This window comes from Phocoena phocoena, chromosome 11 (genome assembly GCF_963924675.1).
Source record: "Phocoena phocoena chromosome 11, mPhoPho1.1, whole genome shotgun sequence".
Taxonomy (NCBI): Eukaryota; Metazoa; Chordata; class Mammalia; order Artiodactyla; family Phocoenidae; genus Phocoena; species Phocoena phocoena.
Genome location: NC_089229.1, coordinates 78095776 through 78121859, shown reverse-complemented (window position 1 = coordinate 78121859; position 26084 = coordinate 78095776). Strand labels below are relative to the sequence as shown.

At 36.9% G+C, this 26084-nt stretch overlaps 1 protein-coding gene across 1 annotated transcript in view; it reads right to left on the bottom strand.

Moving 5' to 3' along the window:
- OVCH1 (ovochymase 1) overlaps positions 1 to 26084 on the bottom strand; it is a 60965-nt gene that overhangs the window by 6033 nt on the left and 28848 nt on the right. Inside the window, exons 16-22 of the mRNA XM_065888191.1 lie at positions 21459 to 21615; positions 21045 to 21140; positions 18203 to 18427; positions 10424 to 10549; positions 8847 to 8982; positions 7687 to 7885; positions 146 to 208 (exon numbers count right to left, since the gene is read on the bottom strand). Of these exons, the coding sequence (XP_065744263.1) occupies positions 146 to 208; positions 7687 to 7885; positions 8847 to 8982; positions 10424 to 10549; positions 18203 to 18427; positions 21045 to 21140; positions 21459 to 21615 (1002 nt within the window). The remainder of the gene's footprint in view (positions 1 to 145; positions 209 to 7686; positions 7886 to 8846; positions 8983 to 10423; positions 10550 to 18202; positions 18428 to 21044; positions 21141 to 21458; positions 21616 to 26084) is intronic.

Below are 26084 nucleotides of genomic sequence, written 5' to 3'. Positions count from 1 at the left end.
TCTTGTTCATTGGTGAATCCTCAGTGCTTTAAACATGGCCTGGCATACGTTTAAAACAATTTGTTGATAGTCTGAATAATTAAAGGCTTAAATGTGAGATTTTATTCTATTTTATGTTAGCCCCTTACGGTATACTTTCACTTACATAATTTGAACTTGATGCAAATCTTCTTTGTGTTCTCCATACAACATTTCTCACATTATCAGACTAAAAAATATAATGTTTTTTGTAGAAATATTTCTACAATCGTATTCCAATTAACAATTTTAATGAGTATGAATTGATTAATCTTAAAGACTACAGCAATTCTAATAACTATTCAGAATTAAGCATAATTGCAAATGCTTTTTCCATGACACCCAATTTCCATAGTTTGCAAAAGTTCCAATTTTCATAATGCTGTCTATCCCTTCACCAAAACTATAGGAATGTTGGGCAAAGCATATTTTTCAATAATCTGGTTACAACTAATACATATGAACTATCCACCAAACAAGTGTTAAATAAAGGATCAATTACTCTTGATATTAGTACATTAAGGAAATGAATTTCAAAATAGAAAAATTACTTGAAACTTTTAGGCTAGGGATAAAAGTTTCCTACTGTATTTTTACAATATTCCAAGTATACAGAAAACTAGACAAAATTATTAGTTGCTGTAAGAAAAAATGAAAAATCTGATCAATCTTATGCCTTGAGGAGGTTTAGCTTGAGACCTCCACAGAGGTTACAATCTTAAATCACAATCTTAAATATTGCTTTTTTCTTCTCCCCTATAGCTGACAAATGAAATAAAGAATTCAAATCTCTTTATTTGATAACACATATTTTCTAATAAAGCACAATAAGACAAACATACACAAAAACAAATATGAAAAAAGTAATAGACTTACCAGACACATGAAAAGAATATCTCAAAGAAAATTTTTTCATGGCCAAACTGACATTGTATGTGAAAATCAACATCATAAGAGGACCATGAGATTTTAATGAAGGTGAATCTCCTTCACATAGATTTCCTAGACAAAAAAATAAAATAAAATAAATTTTTACTATTCATCAAGGCAAAGTTATTGAGCAAAGTGAAAGGAAAAAAATCCTATTTTTAATACAAATTTATACTGTATCCCCTACCAACAATATAAAAATGGGAAAATTAAGCAAAATAAAACCTAATTAGAATAGAGAGAGATGTTCCAGATTCTTGAGTGTAAGCAGTTCTAGGAAAATTGTTCCAAACCAACTAGGACACTGTATCTAGTTCTTGTACTGTCTGAAATAATTAGGTAGGTCTTTTTAAAGCCATACAATATAAAAGAAGGTAACATGGTTGATACCGAGCAGGGCCCTGTGGGGCTCCTGAGCACAAAGGCTTTCTGTGTCCCCATTTCTTAAATTACAGGAAACAGCCTCCATTCAGCCTCCATGACCTTCCCTGAGTTTCAAAGGGCAGATTCAAGCAGTTGCTAATGAGGAAAGGGAGGGGATGCGAGACCAGGGAGAAACAGTCAAGAGAAACAATAGTACAGCCTGGTTGGGGCAAGGTCCTGGCTCCCCATCAACGGATACACACAGCAATATCTTTGAGCTGTTCTGCAGATACTGAAACCCCCTCCAGGTAGGAGAAGTTAACAATTAACCATGGTATGCTGCTCACAAGCACATAGGCCCCAGACTAGTTGGAACCTGAAGGTTGATGATGCTGACTCCTACTTACCTCACCACCAACCAATCAGCAGAATGTCCACGAGCTGATCATGCCCTCTTTGAACCATTACTATAAAACTTCTCACTACCCTCTCCAAGTGGGGACACACGGTTTTGAGGGCCTTAGCCCACTGTGGCCCCCTTTGCCTTGCACAGCAATAAAGCTATTCTTTTCTACCTCACCCAAAACTGTCTCCAAGATTTAATTTGGTCTCGAGGTACAGAGGCTGGTTTCAGTCTAGCTAGGTCATCAGGGAACTAAAAAAATATTTTTGTCACCCAACTGAAATAACTACATATAAGGGAGTATATTTGAGCCTTAGCTACATACAACCTTCATTTATCCACAGCACAGCCAAATGAATAAGAGGCAAGGTACAGTAACTGGCATGAAAGTCAAAACCACTAGCTGGTGTAAATGAAATTTTTTTAGGCAATAGTTCTTAGAGGTCTCCTGTGAATCAGAATCCTAGGGCTAATTAGCAATGGTTTCACTCAACCTCCCATCACCCCTGGATTTCTAAAGCATCCTTCAGAAGATGATGGAGACTGATCCTCACCGATGGTTCTCTCTCTTGTGAGGCTGCTGCTAATAGCCAGACTGCTGTCATGAAGTTCTCTGTAACTGCTACCCTATGAATCTAGTTCAGCTTCTAGAACAAAACATTTTTCTTTCATCTTTTGCTTTTTATTTATTTTTTTAAAATAACTTTATTTTTGGCTGCATTGGGTCTTCGTTGCCGCGCATGGGCTTTCTCTAGTTGCAGTGCACGGGCTTCTCATTTTGGTGGCCTCTCGTTGTGGAGCACAGGCTCTAGGCATGCGGGCTTCAGTAGTTGTGGCACATGGGCTCTAGGCATGCGGGCTTCAGTAGTTGTGGCACATGGGCTCAGTAGATGTGGCACACGGGCTTAGTTGCTCCATGGCATGTGGGATCTTCCCAGAGCTCGAACCTGTGTCCCCTGCGTTGGCAGGCGGATTCTTAACCACTGCTCCACCAGGGAAGTCCCTCATCTTTTGCTCTTTATAGTTTTCTTTAAGATAAGAATGTTTAACCATTCTCTGGAGAAAATTTGGAGAATTTAAAAAATAATTACTTATAATCTTGCAATCTAGAAATATCCACTTAAACATATTGGTGTGTTTCCCCTTAGACTTTTACTTAAGTCATATATAGCACTTTAAAAAAAAATTAAAATATACTGTGTAATTTTTTCATTCCAATCTTCTCACTTAATATTGTTAACATAAGTTCATGTGCCCAATGCACGGTGAGGCCAAACAAACTGAAACGTTGGAGTTTGGAGCAGAGAAAGGTTTACTGCAAGGCCATGCAAGACTCATGACCTAAAAAGCCTCAAGCTCCCCGAAGGGTTTAGGGAAAGCATTTTTAAAAGCCAGGTTGGTGGGGTGGGGGTGGGGTGTCGCAGGGTATGTGATCAGATTGCGCACAATTCTCTGATTGCCTGATGATGAGGGAACACAGTGATGTCACAGGGGTTAACCTTATCAGTCCTTAGGCTCCAGGAGGCCTGGGGCTCTGTGCTCATGGTCATCAAGTAGTTAACATCTTCCATTTAGTGGGGGGGTGAGGGGGGGAGTGTTGGTGGTCCACATCTAAAACAACTCAGGAAATTTGCATAATATGGGGGGAAGGCCTGTCCCGGGAAGGCCCTATAGGATCCTGCTCAGTTACAATATTACATGTAAGAGTTTTCTGTCTTCTAAAAAAGTTAGCTGAAAATATTTTATTTAGTGGTGGCATAATATTTTATCCTATGGATTTACTATACTTTTCTTAACCAATTTCCTATTTAGATCCTTTTTTTTTTGGCCATTATCATAAATAACACCAGCCGAATGAATATCTTACACATAAATGTAAGGCATATTTTTTATAAATATGGGTAAAAATAGAAATGCTGAATAAAAGGTTATAGATTTATAGCTTTTGAAAAACATTTCTATATCTTCCTCCAGAAAGCATACGACATATTATACCTAAACAACAACCTGAAAATGTCTGTTACACTGCATTTTGTTTACTAAGTATAATCATTCTTCAAATCTTTTTTGTCAGTTAAGTAGGTAAAAATTTTTTTCATTTCCGTTTTAAAGAGGCTAAGTATTTTTTCTCACATGTATTTATTTATCTATGAATTGCTTATTCAGATCACTTGCCCATTTTTATATTAAGGTATATCTGGGAAAATAATAATTCTGAATTGTGTTTTAAAATTAATTGATTAAACTCTTATTGTACTATTTAAAAATTGTTTTATGTTAGGGATCCTCTTAATTCTCAAAGAATATAGCTGTGCTTTACAATTGTTGAGTCAGGGTTTATTATCATAAGGTTGATGATTCAAATCTGCTCCCTGTGACAAACCATTTCTAAGTTTAACTGTTCATACACAGTATTTTCTGAAATAAACATTCTAACAAAAGCAGTTATAACACACATAGTTTCAAGTCAACAATTCTAGAACTGTTAAGCTTTTCACTATTACAGGAAAACTGCCCTTTTTAGTAAACAGATGGCCAGAGGATCACTTCATTGTGACAAGAGACAAAATAAGGAGAGATTTAATTTAGATTGTATAGTAACTGATATGCAAATATTCATTAACCTTTCTTATCTATCAAAAGAGGGTAAGGGTTAATCCAGTGCTTTTTGTTTTCAAAATCACTTGGGTCAATAGTTTGTAATTCTTTTGGAACATGAACAAAAGACTCAAAAGCCTTGGGAACTCTGGTTTTAACTGAAATTTATTCAAGGCTGAGTCAAAGATATTTGGGCCTGTAAATTAATTTTATTTTACAGATTTGGGCTTTTCTAATACTGATTTGTAAACAGTCCCTATATTAATTACCTTAAGCCTTTCTCAGAGTTGTTGAAAATCTTCAGTTTGTTATTTGCTTTTTAATTTTGTTTCTGTTGAAGAAAAGTTTTTAGTTATAAAGGAGGCTATTGATAATTTCCTATGAGAAGATCCTTCTCCATCCATAACTAATTGCTTATATTTTAAACCTTTAGTGGCTTAAGAAAAATGCTTAACTCTTTAATCAACTGTTCTATGAGGTGAGAGAGAATATAATTTATATTTTCCTCCCTGATTTGTAATGCCAAATTTATCACATATAAATGCCTTATAGTTTCTTGTGCCCCTTCTGGTCTATTTATTTCTAGTCATGTGGGTCTATTCTTGTACCAGTACTACCCTGTTTTAATTATCATTATTTTAAAGTATGTTTTAATACTGATAATTCACCTCATCATCTGGTCATTTTTTCCCCAAAAACATTTTCAGCTAGTTCTGTTTATTTTAAGGATAAACTTTAGAGTTATTATCAATTTCCTCCTCACTCTCCAAAAACAATTCCCATTGGGATTTTGCTAGATTTTGCTATATTTATAAATTAATTTGGGGTGAATTAATGTTAATTTTGTCTTCCAGTTTTAGAACATGGTCTTTTCTCTATTCAGATCTCTGTGTGTGTGTGTGTGTGTGTGTGTGTGTGTGTGTGTTTAAAGTTCACATTTGCACAATAAAACTCACATTTCATTTTAAGGTTATTCCTAGTTACATGGTTTTTGTTGCTAATTATGACTGAAGTGATTTTTCCACTATATCTTTTAACTAATTTTTACTGGGATGGTTTTAAGGATACGATTATTGTATCATTAATTTATATCTATTTTTTCCTGATTTGACCTAGTTTTAAGATAGATAATACATTTTCAATATTAAACTATTCGTGCATTCTTGGGATATAGCATAGTCGGTTATGTTAAAAATATTCATTCAATAACCTATTGACCTCAAAAATTGAGTTAACTCCTATAGGCTATGAGTCTTATGTGCAAAAATTGAAATAGTCATAAAATTTTTGTGGAAAAAGATAGGAAATATTACATGTTTTGTGAAATAATTTTTTTCTTTTTTTGTGATATGCAGGCCTCTCGCTGTTGTGGCCTCTCCCGCTGCGGAGCACAGGCTCCGGACGCGCAGGCTCAGCGGCCATGGCTCACGGGCCCAGCCGCTCCGCAGCATGTGGGATCTTCCCAGACCCGGGCACGAACCCGCGTCCTCTGCATCAGCAGGCGGACTCTCAACCACTGCGCCACCAGGGAAGCCCTTGTGAACTAATTTTAAGTAAAGAACAAATTCTAAGTAAAGAATAACAGATATATAGTTCATTAATTCTATAAATTATAACTGATATAACTAATGTACTGTTTTCCATTTTTCTTCATTTCTTTGTTCTTCCAAACTGTGTGTTCTCCAACACCCCATTGATGGAGAGGCAATAGGGAAACAACAGTCTAATCTTTTCTTCTAAGCACCACAATTTTAAGAATATGAATTAAAATGTATAATTCTAATTCAAACACAGCAGAAACTTGGTTTCTTTTATATTGGTTAACATGCATTCTCTCATTTAATTCTCAAATTAATCTCATGAAGCAGTACAAGTAACAGGTATTCTGTAAGGCAAGAAGCATAGATAATTTCCAAGGATACTGGGCCTAGATGCTATAGTCTCCCCACAAGAAGCTAAGCCCTTATTGATGTTATGTTGACTCAGAAACCAGGAAAGCTCCATGTTTACTAACATGCCCTTAAGTAGAAACACAAAGATTGTTAATACACCTGCTTCTGGGATGGTAATGTAAGCCCGAAGAATAAAAGGACAGTGGGTTAGCAATTGGCTATTTTATCAACTCTGGCAAGGCTCTACCTACATGGAGAGTAACACTGGCATCTGGGTCCTTTCTAAAGAGTCAAAGGCCAGGAAAATGCCACACATCCTCTCCCTCTGGGAGTCACCTTGTTACCTTAGGCATCTGTATCTCTGACTTAAGCAAATTGAGAATTTTCTCTCACTGTTGTGGCCTCTCCCGTTGCGGAGCACAGGCTCCGGACGCGCAGGCTTAGCGGCCATGGCTCACAGGCCTAGCCGCTCCGCGGCATGTGGGATCTTCCCAGACCAGGGCACGAACCTGTGTCCCCTGCATCAGCAGGTGGACTCTCAACCACTGCGCCACCAGGGAAGCCCTAAATTGGGAATTTTTAATGCCCATGTATCTGTGTGTGCTAGTGATGGCAGAGTGTCTCTTTTAAATCACACAAAAAGTTACAGGTAGATTATCTTCATGTCACAAATGAGGACAGTGATTCTTAGAAAGCTTTGGGAACATTCCCAAAGTCACTGAATTACTATGTAGTAGAACTGTGATCTACTGGACGCAGGACCGTCAGATTCCAGAACTCTAGGCTGCTATATCCGGGTATATTGGGTAACATCAGTCAGCCAGCCCAAACCCTGTTTCCATTTCCCTTTTCTCTAGTCATCTCCCAGTTAGGTATGGCCATGTGACAAATCTGGCCAAAGTGACTTAAATTTGCTACAGGATTCCTGGAAACGTATTTGCTTTCTCCTTGGTGATAATCTTTCCCTGTGCCCCTTCTTCCTTTTTCCTCCAGTGTAATGGTGACAACTGAGATAGCCATTATGGAACCATTAGGAAAAGGCCAAGAGAATTGCAGTAATGCCATTCTTCACAGAGTTGAACTGTTGAGCTGGTGGTGCATCTGCATCCCTCTGGATTTCTCTTTCTTTCAGAATAATAAATTTAAGTCACTGTAATCAGGTTTTTGGTTGCTATCTAATTGACAAACCCATTTAATGCCTTTCCTGTGAACATTATTTTGCCTGATTAATATTATATTCTCAATTTTCTTGCGTTACATTTGTCTAAGACTGTTTATCCTTTATTTTTAGTATTTCTGGGCAAGTGTAATCTAGGTATGACCCAAGTAAACAGCATATAGTTGGGTTTTCCTTTTTAACTTAATCAGAGAGTGTTACATTAATTTCAATTACAATAAAAAATAGTAACAGTAAGGCTATTTCAATATCACATAAGAGACTAATTTATGTCATCTGTAATTCACACACTGAATATAAAATACTCTAAGAATATTTTGTGAAAGAAAATCAATAGCATAGTTCTTCACAGGAAAATAGTTACCTATTAATTTTTTGCCTGATCCAAATCCTTCGTAAACCCACAGGTGACCCTGACAGGCCAAGGGCATTGGTTGCATCTGGAAGTTGACAATATCAAGGCGAATGATGTGATTTGAAGGGGCCAATAATCTCCAGTGGCAGCTGTAGCACAGATGAAAGAAAGTCAGAAATGACTTCTAAATAGCATATGTTGTTGTTTACTTTGTTCATAATTCAATGCATCACTCAGTGAGTCACTGTTATTGACTCTACCTGCTTCTTCTGTGCTTAAGGTGAAAGAAAGATTTAAACTGTAACAATTAAAAATATTTTCTAATACTGAATTTGTCAGAAGTTCACCCGTTATGGTGAATGGTTGGTCAACCACTTGTATTTTATAAATTCTGATTGGCAGCCTATAAGAGTTAAAGAAGTATTCTTGTCCCAAGCTTCCCCAAATCACATAAATTTACTTAGGATTGATACTATATGAATCTTCAATTTTTTTGTTTCTCATTTTAAATTTATTCTAATGTTTAATTCAGGGAAGGTTCTCTTTCCACTGCGGCATTTTTTTTTTTTTTGCGGTACGCAGACCTCTCACCGCTGCGGCCTCTCCCGCTTCAGAGCACAGGCTCCAGATGCGCAGGCCCAGGGGCCATGGCCCACAGGTCCAGCCACTCCGCGGCACATGGGATCCTCCTGGACCGGGGCACAAACCCATGTCCCCTGCATCGGCAGGCGGACTCTCAACCACTGCACCACCAGGGAAGCCCCCTCCACTGTGGCATTTTAAGAACCATTTATTGAGTACCTACTATGTGCAAGAAGCTTTTATGTACATTATTTCAATCTCCAAAACTCTTTGATAGAGATTTGACTTTCCACTTTACCTAATAAATAGTCTCTTTTGTTAGGAAAGTACAATTTATCAACAGTATTTATTAATGTAATCTTACATTCAGTTTTCATATATTGAAGGCCTCAAATAAGGGATTATCTCAAAGTCTATTCTTTAAGGGAAGGAAGTGGAAAATAATGCCTTAAGCAAATAACAAATGTCCCGGCTTGTCAAGGGATCATCCATGAACTTCTTCCATTGTAGTAAACATTCTTTCCTCACCTCATAGTGGTTCTGTGAAAATATCTTGGGATTTGTATGATTCCTGTTGGTTTGGTAAGAATAACATCGTCACAAGTGGTCACATGCTCTTGGTTTGAACTCTGAGGAAATTTGGTAGTTTTACTGCTCTTTGGACCTAGAAATAAAGAAGAAAAGGGATTGAGGTAAAACTAATTTTAAAGAGGCTTGTTATATGCCTTTTCAGCTCAGAGCTATCAGCTTTCCTCCCTAATTGTTTTAGAAAAAAGTTAACAGGAGGTAGTTAGTTTCACTAAAAATTTTCTATCTGCAACATTCAAAACATACAGAAAACCAGCACCTCTCTCAGATTATCTTTGGCACAGCCTAGGGTCTATGGAAGATAAAGTGTGATAACTATAGAAAATGAAGGTTCCCTGCACAATTCCATATAAAAGCAATATTCATTTTGAAAAAAATTTTTATTGAAGTATAATTGATTTACAATGTTGTGTTAATTTCTGGTGTATAGCAAAGTGATTCCATTTTACATATATATATATATATATATATATATATATATATATACACACACACATATATATATACACACACATATATTCTTTTTCATACTCTTTTCCATTATGTTTTATTACAGGACATTGAATATAGTTCCCTGTGCTATACAGTTCCCTGTTGTTTATCTGTTTTATATATAGTAGTTTGTATCTGTTAATCCCAAACTCCTAATTTATCCCTCCCCGAGCCCCTCTCCCCTTTGGTAACCACAAGTTTGTTTTCAATGTCTGTGAGTCTGTATCAGTTTTGTAAATAAGTTCATTTGTATCATATTTTAGATTCTACTATATATATATATGAATATATATATGTGATATCATTTGATATTTGTTAAAAGCAATATTCATAACACAGTTCTTTAGGAAAAAACTTTCCTATGATATACATGCTTTTCTTTATTACTCACTTAACATTTTTCCAATTGTCTCTCTGCAATGCTTTTCAGTGCCAAAGAGAGAACCTAGCTCTTGGTTACCTACGTTCATCAAGAGTCAGAAACCTCACTAATGACATGTTTGAAAATGCAGTCTGAAAACTCTGAATTGCATGAGTTTACATTTATAATGCTAGCATCTACTATTTGTTTAGTTTGTTTTCACAACTCATTCTAACCTTTTATTATTGTATCACTATAAAGAAAACTCTAATACAGAGATAATAAATTGTCCAGAGCTAATCAGCCAGCTAAGATTTAGAACTCCAATCTTTCAATCCACAAGAATTATGGCTACAGAAAAGGATCAGTGTAGTGTAAAATCACAATCACAATAAAAAATGCTATCTTGCAATCAATGTATCTTAGCCATGTCCAGAAATCACAATTCTGAATGATTTACAAGTCAATCAGCTTATTTACTGAGTAGTTTTTCCTCTTGGACCAGACCAATCTCAGATCACTTAAATAGATTTTCCCTTCAAACATAAGCTCGTTCCCCACAGAAACAATTTTTCTTACAAAACAATGTGTAAGTTTTGAAATATTCCTAAAAACAAAAACATTGATTTTTAACTTTATAAGTTTACTAAATGACCAAACATACCTTGGACTCTAAAGACAATATAATTTATGCCAAAAGCACCTTGCACACGGGAATGAAATGTCACCCTCACCAGTGGTCCAGAGCTCATGAAAATCATTGGGTAAAGCCTTCTCCCACATAATTCACCTAGGTTAAAAAAACAAAAATCAAATTTGATTTAAAAAAAAGAACATTTGCTTTTTTAACAGTTTTCTAATTTAGGTGTAGCAATTACTTAAACTCCACTCTGCCAAATGAGGAGCAGGGTTCCAGAACTCAAATGACTCACCCAAAGTCACAGACTGATGGTGGGGAGTCAGGATTGGAAGCCACGTTCAAAAATTCAATACCTATTACAGTCGACTATGTCACACTGCTCCCTTGAAGGACAATAGGTAGCAAATTATTTTATCTTTAAAATAAGGCTGATGTGCCATTTTTCTCCTAGAAAAGTAACCTATTTATTAAAAATATATCACTGTGAAAATCCATGATGGAAAACTTTTTCTACCTGAAAATTTATTCTTTCCCTACATCCAATCTTCTTTTGATCACTTTACTTTAAGAACCTAAGTCAAAGACAGAACATAAAATTATAACCATAATTCTAAAATGATTCAGAGGGCTGATTAAAAAGGTATAGAAAGAACCCTTGATTTTCTTAGAATCAAAGTCACCTACTATTAAGAATAACTCAATATCATTCTGTAACATTTATTTAAATGTCACCTGCTCAGAAAGACTTTTGCCAGTTATACTGCATATAACTCTATGACACCTGCATCCCAGATGCTTCTTCTCTCCCTTCCCACGTCATTTTCCCCCAGCCTTTCTGTCTAACATATTATATATTTTATTGTACTATGTGTCCTCCCCCAACTAGAATATAAGGTTGGTAAGGGCGGGGATTTTTTTTGTCCATTTTGTTCGCTACTGGATGCCCACAACCGAGAAGGGTCAGTCCCTGGCCCACAGTAGGTGTTCCATATATATTTGTAGGGAGGAAAGAAGGGAGAAGATTATATACAAGAAGAAAAAAACATTAGTTGGCATAACATCTTAGGATAAATGATGTTGAAATACTATTTGAAGAATGAGCAAATATTTATTTATAGCAAGAAGAGATGAACGCAGCTCTTGAATGGTTTCTGGCTCCCACAGGGGAAAACATAGCATTTTACAGTGTACTAGAATACTACCTGACTTGAGTAAGAGGCAATATTTCTATCATAGTCCTACAGTTCCACTAGCTATCATCTGAAGGAGAGAACAACTCCAGAAGTTTCAAGCTGAGAATTTCAAATCAAAGAAATGCTACATTGAAAAATTATAGGGGTTCCCCAGGTAATCCACAACAAAGTCAAACATGGTTTTCAGTAGAACAATGATAAAGGCAAGTTTTCCCAGAAATCATTTACTTCTATATGAGAATCTGGTATATGATAAAGATAGCTATAAATTAGGGAGAAAATAATTTTTTTAAAAGAATAAAGCAGGCATAAGGCCATTTTACCATATGAGAAAATATATTTCAGCAGGATTAAGCTTCTTTTAATTAAAAAATTTCTGACCTCGGATTGAGAAATTAATTTTTAAAAATAAAAGCAAAGAGATAAAACAAAGATCAAAGATACATATGACTGTATTTAAACCAACAAATTTAAAAATATTTACATCAACGTATAAATATACAAAATTTAAAGGCAAACGACAACCTTATGAATAAGTACTTGTAACTTATGACAAAGGAAAAAGTATTAATATATATATATAATATATACATATATGTAGCTCTTATAAACCAATAATAAGATCAATACTCAAATTTAAAAATAGATGGTAATGACAACAAATTTAAAAATACAAATAGCTAACCAACACATGAAAAAAATTTATCCTCATTAATGATTTAAAAAAAATACAAATGCTTATTAAATTGATAATATCAGGTTATGGGCATGGTGAAAGAGCCTCTTATGCATTGCTAATGGCAGTGAAAAATGATTTAGTCTTTTTTTTTTAAACAAGTATTTAATATAGTTATTTATTTATTTTTTAATTTTATTTATTTGTGGCCGCGTTGGGTCTTCGTTGCTGCACGCGAGCTTTCTTTAGTTGCAGCGAGTAGGGGCTACTCTTCATTGTGGTGTGTGGGCTTCTCATTGCAGTGGCTTCTCTTGTTGAGGAGCATGGGCTCTAGGTTCACGGGCTTCAGTAGTTGCAGCATGCGGACTCAGTAGTTGTGGTGCGCAGGCTCAGTAGTTGTGGCGCGCAGGCTCAGTAGTTGTGGTGCACAGGCTTAGTTGCTCCATGGCATGTGGGATCTTCCTGGACCAGGGCTCGAACCCATGTCCCCTGCATTGGCAGGCGGATTCTTAACCACTGTGCCACCAGGGAAGTCCCTGATTTAGTCTTTCTGAAGAATAATTTAGCAGTATGTATTCATGTAAAAAAAAAAAATGTTCTGAGTCTCTATTATCCCAAGTTGGGGAGACATAGTAGGGAAAAATAAATAGCCAGATCCCTGTTCTCGTGAAGCTTTCATGTGAGTCAGATAAGTGAAGAAGATGATTTCAAATAGAAACCACTGTTACAAATGAAATAACCAACAGAGTATGATAGAAAAAGACTGTGGGAGGTGAAGGATGATGCTACTTAAGACTAAGAAGGCCTATTTTAGGAGGTGACCTTTCAATCAGTCACTCATTTATTAAATGCCTTCATTTCGTCCAGCAGCATTCTAAGGACTGGGGATTCCTGAAGTGAAGAGATGAGTTTCAGTCCTCGAGAAGCTCATATCAATAGGGAAGACACTGACATAAAAACATGAAACAACCTCATAGGTTAGAAGACAATAATGCCAAGAGAAGGGCCACTAAGAAGTACAGAGCTGGGAGTGATGAAATTCACATCAATCAGGTAGGCCTCATTAAGAAGGCACATTCTATGTGCAGAACAGGGAACCCTTGAACACTGTTGGTGAGAATGTAAATTGGTGCAGCCACTGTGGAAAACAGTATGACTGTTTCTCAAAAAGCTAAAAATAGAACTACGATACGACCCAGTAATTACACTCCTGAGTATATATCCAAAAAAATCAAAAACACCAGTTCAAAAAGATACATGCACCCCAAAGTTCATAACAGCATTATTTACACTTGCCAAGATATGGAAGCAACCTAAGTATGAATGGATAAAGAAGATATGATATATATACACAATGGAATACTACTCAGCCATAAAAAAGGACAAAATGTTGCCATTTGCAGCAACATGGATGGACTTGTAGGGCACTATGCTAAGTGAAATAAGTTAGACAGAAAAAGACAAATATCACTTACATGTGGAATCTAAAAAATACAACTAGTGGGGGGGCGGAGTCAAGATGGCTGCATGGGAGGACATTGAGTTTGCATCTCCCCAAAACTAGGGCACCTACTGGATGCTGGTGGGGGACTGTGACACCCAAGGAGATGGGAGAAACCCTCAAGCAACCAGGTAGGACATGGGGAGAGTGAGAGGGGAGGAGAGGTGGAGACTGGACAGGACTGGTGCCCCTGAGGGGTGGCTGGGAGAGGGGAGGGGTTCCTTCGCCTGGAGAGACCCTTAGGGGCTCGGAGGATCATGGGAGAGTGTGCCTAGCATTTCTCCTGCCCAACTGGGTCCCCGGAAGCCGGCTGTGCTCCCAGACTGGGTCCGCTGCCCTCTGAGCCCCGCTCTGGGCTGTGTGGGACCTAGGACTTGTTGCACAAGTCCTCAACAAAATACTAGCAAACAGAATCCAACAACACATTAAAAGGATCATACACCATGAACAAGTGGGATTTATCCCAGGAATGCAAAGATTCTTCAATATATGCAAATCAATCAATGTGATACACCATATTAACAAATTGAAGGGGAAAAAACATATGCTCATCTCAGATGCAGAAAAAGCTTTTGACAAAATTCAACATTCATTTATGATAAAAACTCTCCCGAAAATGGGCATAGAGGGAACCTACCTCAACATAATATAGGCCATATATGACAAACCCACAGCAAACATCATTTTCAATGGTGAAAAACTGAAAGCATTTCCACTAAGATCAGGAACAAGACAAGGATATACACTCTTGCCACTCTTATTCAACATAGTTTTGGAAGTCCTAGCCATGGCAATCAGAGAAGAAATAAAAGGAATACAAATCAGAAAAGAAGAAGTAAAACTGTCACTGTTTGCAGATGACATGATACTATACATAGAAAATCCTAAATATGCCACCAGAAAACTACTAGAACTAATCAATGAATTTGATAAGGTTGCAGGATACAAAATTAATTCACAGAAATCTCTTGCATTCCTATACACTAACAATGAAAAACCAGAAAGAGAAATTAAGGAAACAATCCCATTTATCATCACAACAAAATGAATAAAATACCTAGGAATAAACCTACCTAAGGAGGTGAATGACTTGTACTCAGAAAACTATACAACACTGATGAAAGAAATCAAAGATGACATAAACAGGTGGAGAAATATATTATGCTCCTAGACTGGAAGAATCAATATTGTAAAAATGTCTATACTACCCAAAGCAGTCTACAGAGTCAATGCAATCCCTATCAAATTACCAATGGCATTCTTTACAGAATTAGAACAAAAAATGTTACAATTTGTATAGAAACACAAAAGACCCCGAATAGTCAAAGCACTCTTGAGAAAGAAAAACGGAGCTGGAGGAATCAGGCTCCCGGACTTCAGATTATACTACAAAGCTACAGTAATCAAGACAGTATGGTACTGGCACAAAAACAGAAATATAGATCAATGGTACAGGATAGATAGCCCAGAGATAAACCCACGCATATATGGTCACCTAATTTATTTCAAGGGGGGGCAAGAACATACAATGGAGAAAAGACAGCCTCTTCAATAAGTGGTGCTGGGAAAACTGGATAGCTACAAGTAAAAGAATGAAATTAGAACATTCCCTAACACCATACACAAAAATAAACTCAAAATTGATTAAAGACCTAAATGTAAGACCAAATACTATAAAACTCTTAGAGGAAAATATAGGAAAAACACACTTTGACATAAACCACAGCAAGATCTTTTTTGACCCACCTCCTAGAGTAATGAAAGTAAAAACAAAAATAAATAAATGGGACCTAATGAAACTTAAAAGCTTTTGCACAGCAAAGGAAACCATAAAAAAGATGAAAAGATAATCCTCAGAATAGGAGAAAATATTTGCAAACAAAGCAACGAACAAAGGATTAATCTACAAAATATTCTAACAGCTCATGGAGCGCAATATCAAAAAAACAAAGATCCCAATTAAAAAAATGGGTGGAAGACCTAAATAGACATTTCACCAAAGAAGACGTACAGATGGCCCAGAGGCACATGATGCTCAACATGAAAAGATGCTCAACATCACTAATTATTAGAGAAATGAAAATCAAAACTACAATGAGGTATCACTTCACACCGGTCAGAATGGCCATCATCAAAAAAATCTACAAACAATAAATCCTGGAGAGGGTGTGGAGAAAAGGGAACCCTTTTGCACTGTTGGTGGGAATGTAAATTGATACATCCACTGTGGAGAACAGTATGGAGTTTCCTTGAAAAACTAAAAATAGAACAACCATATGACCCAGCAATCCCACTACTGGGCATATACCCTGAGAAAACCATAATTCAAAAGGACACATGTACCCCAGTGTTCACTGCAGCACTATTTACAATAGCCAGGACATGGAAACAACCTAATGTCCAACCACAGATGAATGGATAAAGAAGATGTGGTGCATATATACGATGGAATATTACTCAGCCACAAAAAGGAACAAAACTGGGTCATTTGTAGAGATGTGGATGGACATAGAGTCTGTCCTACAGAATGAAGCCAGAATGAGAAAAACAAATATCATATATTAATTCATATATGTGGAACCTAGATAAATGGTACAGATGAACCTATTTGCAGGGCAGGAATAGAGACGTAGACATAGAGAAGAGACATGGGGACACAGGTGGGGAAGGGGAGGGTGGGACGAATTGGGAGATTAAGTTTGACATAAATACACCACCATGTGTAAAATAGATAGCTAGTGGGAACCTCCTGTACAGCACAGGGAGCTCAGCTCAGTGCTCTGTGATGACCTAGATGGGTGGGATGTGGAGGAAGGGGGCTCCAAGAGGGAGGGGATATGGGTACACATATAGCTGATTCACTTCATTGTACCGCAGAAACTAACACAGCATTGTAAAGCAGTTATACTCAAAAAAAAAAAAAAAAAAAAAAAAAAGAACTAGTGAATATAACAAAAAGAAGCTGACTCCAATATAGAGAACAAATTAGTGGTTACCAGTGGGGAGGGTGTCAATATAGAGATGGGGGAGTCGGAGGCCCAAACCATTGGGTGTAAGATAGGCTCAAGGATGTGCTGTAGAACACGGGGAATAGAGCCAGTATTTTGTTTCAGCTATACAAATGTAAATGCAAAGTAACCTTTAAAATTATAGTAAAAAATGTCAAATCAAAAAAAAAAAGAAGGCACATTCTAGTCAAGACTTGACTAGATGCATGAGGAAGAGGTCTTTGAATAGCTGGGAGAGGTGGTGAGGGACAAGGGCCCTGAGGGGACAGCATGATGAGCTAAGGGAGAGCGAGGCAAAAGGTCACACTAGGGAGTCTGGATTTCACTGCAGCTACAAGGAGCCATTTTACTCAGGGTGGATGGGGAAGGTAATCTGATCATAGGGGAAAAATGTGCAATGGGGGATAGGCAGTTAATCGTTTTCTCTGAAGTCTAAATGAGATAGCATTTCTAAAGAAAGATCCTTTAAATAAATGTTTGAGCCTTCTAATTCAATAATTCAATCTCTCAGAATTTATCCTGAGAAAATCTCAACCTCTAAGCAATTCCCTGGCCTCCGTATACTCCTGAATCAAGCACATGCCCTTGTGTGTGAATCACACACACTCAGAGTAACATACCTAAACTTTTCTTTCCAGGTATCCCCATCAACCAAATTATTTCCAACACCTTCCCACCTCCACCTTTACTGACAGCCAAAAAGCCTGTGTTACACCTATACAAAGAACAGGTGGCAGGCTTCCCTGGTGGCGCAGTGGTTGAGAGTCCGCCTGCCAATGCAGGGGACACGGGTTCGTGCCCCGGTCCAGGAAGATCCCACATGCCGTGGAGCGACTGGGCCCATGAGCCATGGCCACTGAGCCTGCACGTCTGAAGCCTGTGTTCCGCAACGGGAGAGGCCATAACAGTGAGAGGCCCGTGTACCGCAAAAAAAAAAAAAGAACAGGTGGCAAGTTTGCTGAATGAAACCAGTTTTGCCTGTACAGGAAATGAAATGACAGTTGGCATGTTATTAGCAAATCTTTTTAATTCTACCATTTTAAAAGCCTTTAATGTATTTTGCTTTATTTGAAAATTCAGCACCTTACCCCCTGCATGATTTTTAATTATCTTAACCCCTCCTCTGTCTTACACACATTTCTGGCATTCTGGCATGGTTCTGCTATGTTTGAAGAAGTTGGGTTCTCCCGTCTTTTTTTTTTTTTTTCCGAATACACATACATACAAACACTTCCACTCAACCTTTAGTATACCTGTTTTGTAAATTCAAATTTTGAAAATATTAAATGTGCCTAGAAAAAAAGTCACGCCTACTACATGAATCAACATTTCAGTATTATTACCAAGTCAAACTCTCCCTTTGAACATAAGCTGCCTACACAGAAAAGGCTCCCAGCACAACGTATAAATGCCCCTAAGGTTTACCTGACATCCTTCTCTCATTGTGGTTTTCTTCATAAATAGTCAGAACTGAATCGCCACACACGTGAGACCCAGGGAGTGACAGATACTCAACCGTAAATTTTGCCATACTGCTTGGTGAAACTCTGAGCACCCAAGAACATTCCAGTTTTCCTCTATAATCCAGTGGATATCTTGGAGAGGAAAAAAAGCCTCTGGGCTCTTCCAGCTCCACTTCAGAGTAACAGCCTATGATTCAGAACATAGGGACACCAGGGACCACATAAATAAGACAAAGAAAAATGAGATTTTATCATAAACTTGAATAATTTAGGCTCGCAAGAAGAAAATTAAAACAATTACCATCAGTTACAAGTTCTTGGGTAAAATGATCATCCCATTTAATGTGTCCTACTTTTGTGAAATGAGGTCGTAGAAGTATAATTTAAACAATAATTACTTAAAATGACTTTTAACTGAATTTTTAAAATTTCTTAGAAAATGCACAGTGGACTGCATTGCATCCTCTAATCCCAGCCTGTTTTCATTTTTTTCCTTCTTTGAGATGCAACTGAAGATCTGTTCCTAAAAGCTTCATTGACTTCACTGAGCACTTATCTTGCTGGGACAAATGATTACATTCATGGAGCTTGTGACTGAGATCAAGAAAAGGAAGTGAATCATATAAAGTCATGAATTCCCAACCACTCACTATTTTTGGTAAATGGGGTAACAATTTCAAAAAACCATTGCTAAGATTCATTCATTCCCTTGTGTAAAAAGCAAGTGATGGGAGTGGGTAGGTGTTAAATATGGCAGAATCCTAACACTTTTTCTCATAGAATATTCATAGAAGTAAAACAAAACAATACCCTTTTATATGTAAAACTTGGGAAGTTCTTTGGTATGCATAAGTATTTCTGAACACATACAAATGAGAAATATCTTCTCTGCATTTTAACAATGTTCATTTTCTAATAGTCTGAATGGGACAGTTCAAAGAACACACTTGATGGTCACTACACCACAACACTTACTGACCTTCATCATGGGTCATACCATCCCTATTCTAAGTGCTTAACATGCATTAACTTACTTTGGCACTCATTGAAATTATTCAGTTAAACCATCAAAATCATTAGGTTTTATGATCTTAAACCTAAGTCTGCTTTCCATCTCAACCCCAATTCCATACTTAATTTAATCTTAATATGACTCTTTGACTCTTGTTTTGACTCCTGACTCTTGTGTTGTCAGAACGTACCACCCATAACTGGTCCCTGAGTTACTCCACTTCATTCCTAGAAGATTTTAGCAGTCATTTTCTCCAACACCAATCCTACCATATATCTTGCTGATTTCAGTAGCCATACAGATGATGTTTCCAGCACTGAATCTTTTCAGTTTCTCAACTTTCCTCCAATGATCTTCTCCTTCACCTGACCTCATTCACTTCTCCAAAGGGTCAGCCCCTAGAGACCTGGTCATTAGCAATAACTGTAAGCCTTGCATAAACTCAATTTCAAGAACCACCGTCTCCAACCACAACCTTCTATTTTTCAGCTTACACCAACACTCCTTCACCTTTTGAGACTTGTAATTCATCTATTCCACCACCTTTTCTTGTTCCTTAACTTTTCCTCCTTGCTTCACTATTTTCCTAGCTTGAATTCCAACCATCCATCATTTTAATCTCTTCCTCATACACACTCACAATTCCCTTATACTCTTGTATACTTGGAAAAACCCACTGTGATTGAATTTGCTCTCCACCTGGGCTGCATCTATGTGGTATGCCTCAGTGTCTCCAGAGGAAAACATACAACCAAACTAACTGATTAGTCTCCCTCTAAATTTATGATCATTCATCTCAGAGGCTTTTATGCTGCCAAACAATTCTACAACATTTTCGTATTCCATGCACTTGGTCACTTTTTTCGAGAACTGTTTACTACTTTCTCCTTTTTCTCTCAAAACCCTCAGAGCTTCTCCCACAATCCTCTGTTTCATGTGCTAAGAAAATATAAGCAGTTAGAGGAGAACTGCTGTTCCCATTCCCACATGTACCCATACAACAGCAGCAGTGCCTAAATATTGTTCTTTCCATCTGGCAACTATGGATAAACTGCACTTTGCTCCTATCCAAGACCAGCCCTTCCACCTGGACACTAGATCTCATCCACTTTCTTCTACTGAAGGTCATCACTCTAGCAAGTCTCCCCCTTCTCTCTTGCATCCTTCTCAATTTTCCTCCAACTCTTTCTAGTTGTCTATTGGGCTTGAGTGTATATGGGAGTGGATGGGGCAGAGATGGATGAAAAGGGAAAGATCCTGACCATTTGGAAACCAAGAATGATGGTATCATGGAACTTTTATCTTCTTATAAATCTATCACAGACATCTAAATCTCCAGTTCCTTTTTGTTTTTAACTAAAAATATTATTAGCAAACAGACACTGACAATTGGGGGAGAGTTAAGAGAGACACTAACACTGATATTCGTCTTGGTCATCTAATATCCAGAGTCTTTATCTAGCAAGATACCTGAAAGCCTAAGGGGCTTTGTTCATGTAGCAATAAATAGCTCAGAGGTCAGAATAATTCTATGAACTTCTCCAAAATTCAAGCACTGTTCACAACCACAAGACTTTTTTTTTTTTTTTAACCTGTAACAGCTGTATCTATGGGGTAGAAAAGATCCCTAGACAGTAACAATAACAACTCTCCTGTCTTTCAGCTTAAACTACCAACCAGAATGAAGACACAGTTTACGGTATTCCAAAGAAAATTAATGAACCCAGATGAGCAATGCTTTTTGCTAAATTCTTACTAGCTATATTAATGGCATAACATGAACATCTACTACCTGGCCCAGATGCACTGTCTCTTGAAGGTGTGGGTGGTGGCAATTGTTGTCTTGTTAAGATTTTGCTTTCTTTATTTATCTGAAGTAAAACAGGACCTGCATCTGGGGAGAACATGTTAAAAGTAAATAAAGATGAAAGCCTAAGGACAAAATGTAGTTTGTTCCAGAGCAGATTTTTTTCAAAGAGAATGCAAATCTAGGATTAAAGCAGCCTCCGGAAATGTCAGTTTTACCATAACTCTGCCTAAGGAAGAATTTATTCTTACAGAATTTTAATGTGTTTAGAAACTAAAATAAATAAAATACTATATTATGGTCTTCTCTTTCATAATGCTGATTTCCACCACTCTCACCTCTCCCAAACCCACTCGAAAAAAAAGAGGCACCTTTTTATAATATCTGAAAAATATTTACCTTTGATTCTGGATTGAATCCAGTCCAAGAAGACACTCACCCTGGCAAATACGCCTGGCTTCCTTGGCTGGGGACAGCTGGCTCCCCAGCTGACAATGCCATAGAGGACAAAGGGAGCTTTTTCATGTTTACATACTAATGGCCCACCAGAATCTCCCTGGAACACCAAGAAAACATGTTCTAAAATTGCTTTAATCAGAACTCCTGCTTTCAGTTTTGGAACAGGAATAATCAATAATTTATTCATAATATATTTCTTTAATTTCTTAAAGATTTATTTTTATGAATTTGTATACCTTAGAATACTTAGACTTAAATAAATGAAATCACAAATAAAAGAAATGAAAGAGGAGACATTACAACTGGTACCACAGAAATACAAGGGATCATAAGAGACCACTATGAACAACTATAAACCGAAAAATTGGATAAACTTAGAAGAAATAAACTCCTAGAAACATACCACCTACTAATACCAAATCAAGAGGAAAAAGAAAATCATAACAGACCAATACAAGAAAGGAGATTGAATCAATAATCAAGAACATCCTAACAAAGAAAAGCCTAGGACCAGATGGCTTCACTAGTGAATTTTACTAAACATTTAAACAAGAATTCCTCTCAAAGTCTACCCAAAAACTGGAGGAGGGAATACTCCAAAACTCATTTTATGAGGTCAGCATTACCCTCATACTAAAGCCAGAAAAGAACACTACAAAAAAAGATAAATTAGGCCCATATCCCTAATGAACATAGATGTAAAAACACCCCCAAAATACTAGCATACTGAATTCAACAGTATATTAAATGGATCAATCACCATAATCAAGTGGGATTTATTCCAGTGATGCAAGGGTGGTTCAACATATGCAAGTCAATAAATGTGAAAGTTAAAATCGTATCATCATCTCAATAGTACAAAAAAGCATTTGATAAAATGCAACATTCTTGCATGATTAAGAACTCTCAACAGCTTGGGTGTAAATAAAACATACCTCAACATAAAAAAGGCCATATATAACAAACCCGCAGCTGACACTCTACTCAACAGTGAAAGGTTGAAAGCTGTTCCTCTAAGAGTAGGAATAACACAAAGGTGCTCACCCTTACCAGGTCTATTCAATATAGTCTGAAAGTCCTAGCCAGAGCAATCAGGCAAGAAAGTCTTTTTATACAGAAAGTCTTAAAGGCTCCACCAAAAAACTGTTAGAACTTATCAATGAATACAGTAAAGTTTCAGGATACAAAATATAGAAGTCAGCTGTGTCTCTATACACCAACAAAACACACACACACACACACACACACACACACACACACACATATATAAAAATCCCACATACAATAGCATCAAAAGAATAAAATACTTTGGAATAAATTTAACCAAGGAGGTAAAAGGTCTCTATACTGAAAACTATGGCTTTGATGAAAAAATTAAAGACACAAAGAAATGGAAAGATATCCCATATTCATGAATTTGAAGAATTAATATTGTTAAAATGTCCACACTACTCAAAACAGCTATAGATTCAATGCAGTCCATATCAAAATTTCAATGGCATTTTTCACAGAAATAGAGAAAAACAATCCTAAAATTCACATGGAACCACAAAGACCCTCGCATAGTCAAAACAATCCTGAGAAAGAACAAAGCTGGAGGCATCACATTCCTGATTTCAAAATGTATTACAAATTTATAGTAATCAACACAGTATGGTACTGGCATAAAAACAGACACACAGACCAATGAGACAGAATTGTGAGCCCAGAAAAACCCTCATTTATATAGTTAACTAATATTTGAAAAAGGAGCAAAGGATACTCAATGGGGAAAAACTAGTTTCTTCAATAATGGTGTTGGGAAAACTGAATAACCACATGCAGAGGAATAAAATTGAACCCCTATTTTACACCACAAAAATTAACTTGAAATAGATTAAAGACTTAAACATAAGACCCCAAATGGCAGGACTTCTAGAAGAAAACATAGGGAAAAGCTCCTTTTTTTTTTTTTTTAGCTGTACGCGGGCCTCTCACTGTTGTGGCCTCTCCCACTGCGGTGCACAGACTCCGGACGCACAGGCTCAGAGGCCATGGCTCACGGGCCCAGCCACTCCGCGGCATGTGGGATCCTCCCAGACCGGGGCACGAACCCGCGTCCCCTGCATCGGCAGGCGGACTCTCAATCACTGCGCCACCAGGGAAGCCCGAAAAGCTCCTTTGACTTTGTTTTTGGCAACAGTTTTTTTGGATATGAAACCAAAAGCACAAGCAACAGGGCCAAAAATCAGTAAGTGGGACTACATCAAGCTAAAAGGCTTCTGCACATCAGAAGAAACAATCAACAAAATGAAAACGCAACCCATGGAACGGGAGAAAATATTTTCAAACCATATATCTGATAGGCGGTTAGTATCCAAAATTATAGAACTCATACAAATCAATAACAAAAAAAATGCAATTTATAAATAGGCAGAGGATCTGAATAGACATTTTACCAAAGAAGATATACAGATGGCCAACAGGTACATGAAAATGTGCTCAACATCACGAGAATGCAAATCAAAATCACAATGAGATATCACCTCATACCTGTTTGATCAGCTATCATCAAAAAGACAAGAAATAAACAGTGTTTACAAAGATGTGGAAAAAATGAGAATCCTTTTGCACCATTGGTGGGAATATAAATTGGTATATCACTGTGGAAAATAGAATTAAAAATAGAACTACCATATGATATGGCAATCCCTGTTCTGGGTATATAGCCAAAGGAAATAAAAATAGGCTACTGAAGAGGTATCTGCACCCCCATGTTTACTGCAGCTTTATTCACATTAGCCAAGATATGGAAACAACCTATTTTTCTGTCAAAGGATGAATGGATAAAGAAGATGTATGGAGTATATGTGTGTGTGTATTTTTTATATGTGTGTGTGTGTGTGTCTATATGTATATTTGTTTATTTATTTGTTTATTTATTCAGCCATGAGAATACTGAATACTAAAATGGAATATTATTCAGCCATGAGAAAGGAGGAGATCCTGTCATTTGCGACAACGTGGATAATCCTTGAGAACAATATGTTAAGTGAAAAGTCAGACAGTGAAAGACAATTACTGTATGATATCACATATACCTGAGACCTAAAAAATGGGAAAAATGGGAAGATGCTGGTCAAAGGGTGTAAACTTCCAGCTGTAAGATTAACAGGTTCTAGGGATCTAATGTACAGCATGGTGACTGTAGTTAACAATACTGTATTGCTTACTTGAAAGCTGCTAAGAGAGTAGATCATAAGTGTTCTCAGCACAAGAAAGAAATGATAATTATGTGAGGTGATGAAGGTGTTAACTAACCCTACTATGGTAAGCATTTCACAATACCTAAGTGTATCAAAATCATCACATTGTACATTTTAAATTTATAAAATTTTATATGTCAATTATATCTCAATAAAACTGAAAAAAAAAACAAGCTTTAAAACATAGGATTTGCATTTTTTTAAGATAGGCTTTCTGATTTTTTATCAGGGCTTTTTTTTTTTTTTGACACAAATGTACTTAGGACCAAACTAAACGTTTAATTTAATTGTCTTCTTATAAAATAAACTGAGCTGATAACATATTTGAGATAAGTGTTTATTTTATATGGAGAATTTCACAGGAGAAATCCTGAACTGGAAATAGGAGACCGATTCCTTAATCTGTAATGTAGAACAATTAACATTTTCTCTGGGCCTAATTTTTTTCCCACATAATTTAAGATTATACTTAGGAGGCCCTTCCAGTTTGAAAATAGTCTGATTTGTCAAATCAGGTGTTTTTTTATTCACTCATTCATTCAGTACGAACACATACACAATATAGAATTTTTCAGTTAATTACAAACATTTTGTGATACAGAAGGAGCCTGTCTAATTTATCTTTTATGGTCAGCACTTATTACAGGGCCTCGCACATGGTAAATCTTCAAGAAACAAATGGTACCTACTGATTATTTTAAAAATTATTAGGTGCCTACTGTGAGCCAGGCATTCTGGAAAAGAATATAAACAAATTAGATGGTGATAATAGCCATAAAGGAAATACTCAGAGTGAAAAGTTGAGAACAATGGTAGCTGTGTGTATGCTTACACGTGCATGTATATTATTTGTAGTTTCAATAACATTTGAGCTCGTACATGAAAAATAAGGAGGTGGATTTTCAAAAACCTGGAGGAATAGCGTTTTAATGCAGAATTGATATCTGGGCTAAGGCCCCAACTTAGACAAGGATGTGGCAAGTTTGAGGTCAGAAGGCAATCGATGTGGCTGAAAAATAGTAAGCAAGAGGAGAGGAATAAGAACTAGACTGGAAAAGTCAGCAAGAACAGAACATGTATCACTCTGTGAAGACAAAGATCAATGGTAGGTCAAAGAATTTGAGATTAAAAAAAAAATCTAAAATTTGTTGTGAGCAAAGAACCACAGGATTCTACACTGTGTATCTGAAACTCCCATGTCTCTGCATTCCAACATTCTGATGTTCACCTTCCTGGATGAGAAATTACATTAGCAGGTCCATTACCCCTGAGTATGCACAGGAGGGTAAAAACCCTTTTTAGGGGTAAAAACCAATTACCT